Source organism: Hippocampus comes, unplaced genomic scaffold (genome assembly GCF_001891065.2).
Source record: "Hippocampus comes isolate QL1 unplaced genomic scaffold, H_comes_QL1_v1.1 C16978980, whole genome shotgun sequence".
Lineage (NCBI taxonomy): Eukaryota > Metazoa > Chordata > Actinopteri > Syngnathiformes > Syngnathidae > Hippocampus > Hippocampus comes.
Window position 1 is genome coordinate 1 of NW_017841585.1, and position 1,518 is coordinate 1,518.

At 46.0% G+C, this 1,518-nt stretch overlaps 1 protein-coding gene across 1 annotated transcript; it reads left to right on the plus strand.

Moving 5' to 3' along the window:
* Window positions 1–876: 876 nt before the first annotated feature.
* On the plus strand, window positions 877–1,497 carry LOC109509642 (B-cell lymphoma 6 protein homolog; the record flags this gene model as incomplete). The annotated part of the gene is made up of 2 exons (XM_019859470.1): window positions 877–1,087; window positions 1,231–1,497. Coding segments are annotated over exons 1-2 (428 nt in total), but the record flags the coding sequence as incomplete, so codon positions are not given.
* Between the last annotated feature and the right edge of the window lie 21 nt (window positions 1,498–1,518).

Consider the following 1,518-nt stretch of genomic DNA (forward strand, 5'->3'; position numbering starts at 1 on the left):
TTTTTTTTTCAACTAAATGATGTATTCGCTACAATTTAATGTTGGGATGCGTACAGTTAACGTGCCATTGCTGTGTAAATGTGCATAATGGTGTTGTGTCGTGCGTGCGTTGCCGAAGTGGAGTTGTCAACTTGTCTCTTTACGTTTGTGCAAAGTGGGGCTGCGTGTGCACGTTGCATGCTTTTTTTAATAACGTTGTTGTGCAAGTGTTGCACCGCTAAAAGAGATTGAATTTGCAGCCAAGTATGCATGGTGGAAAACTAGTGCAGAAATTACAGTAAATGAAGTACAGCAAAATCCGATGAATTGAATGTGGAAAAAGTGCATGGAGGGGGGGAGAATGTAGTTTAAGTTTAAACCGTCAACAAAACATCACTGGAACATGCGTCTTATTTTAAAGTGTTAAATCTCGGGTTTTCCACTTATGAAAAGCTTTTGAATGGATTCTGGTGCATGGTCAAAAGAGTAAAAATGCGTTATAAAAGTTGCTTTTTATTAAGCAAATGTAAATTGTTTGTGATGCATGTGCATGTTTTAAAACGTTTCCTATTTGTCCTTTTTTAAATTGTTTAAACAAGTTTTATTTATTACATAGTTCTGTCACGCACTTTTTGCCGTGCACAGCCCAATCGTTTTCGCGCTGTGCACTACCCCCCCCCCTTATTGTAATTCATTTAAATAATTTGTTGTCCTCTTCTTGTCAACCCGCGTTTCCCTCAAAGCTGCGGTTCAGAAGGGGGGAGAAAAAAAGTGGGTGTCAAAATTTAAATGTCCCAAACCGGCGTTGTAGTCGGCTAAATTGCGCCCTCTAATGGCACTCGGGTGAAATGCAACGGGCGCCTTCAAAATTACATGCAACTAATGTACAAATGTACAATTTTTTTTTGTGTGTGTGGGTCCCCCTCATCCCTCCAGAAGTCGGCAGGATGTCTTGCTTGACCGACAGCTGCATCCAGTTCACGCGTCACGCCAGCGACGTCTTGCTCAATCTGAACCGCCTCCGCAGCCGGGACATCCTCACCGACGTTACCATCCTGGTCAGCAGGCAGCAGTTCCGGGCACACAAGACCGTCCTCATGGCTTGCAGGTATGTATTTCACTTTTTTTTAAAATGTATCCATCCCTGGAGGGGTCTTAAGCAAGATGGCAAAAGGAGAACAGTACATACAGAATGGTTGTAGCTGTCCCACAGCTCAACAGGAGCTCATTTTGTCATTGCCTACCACACAGCGGGCTCTTCTACACCATCTTCACTGACTCGCACAAGTGCAACCTCAACGCCATCAGCCTGGACCCCAAGGTGGACCCGGAGGGCTTTGCCATCCTGCTGGAGTTCATGTACACCTCCAGGCTGGCTCTCAGGGAGAGTCTGATCATGGCCATTATGAACACTGCCGTCTACCTGCAGATGGACCACGTGGTGGACACCTGCCACCGCTTCATCAAGTCCAGGTTGGTCACGCGATCGCTGCGAGAAGGGGCTCTGATTCAGTTCCGGCAAGTGGCCACGCGGAAGAC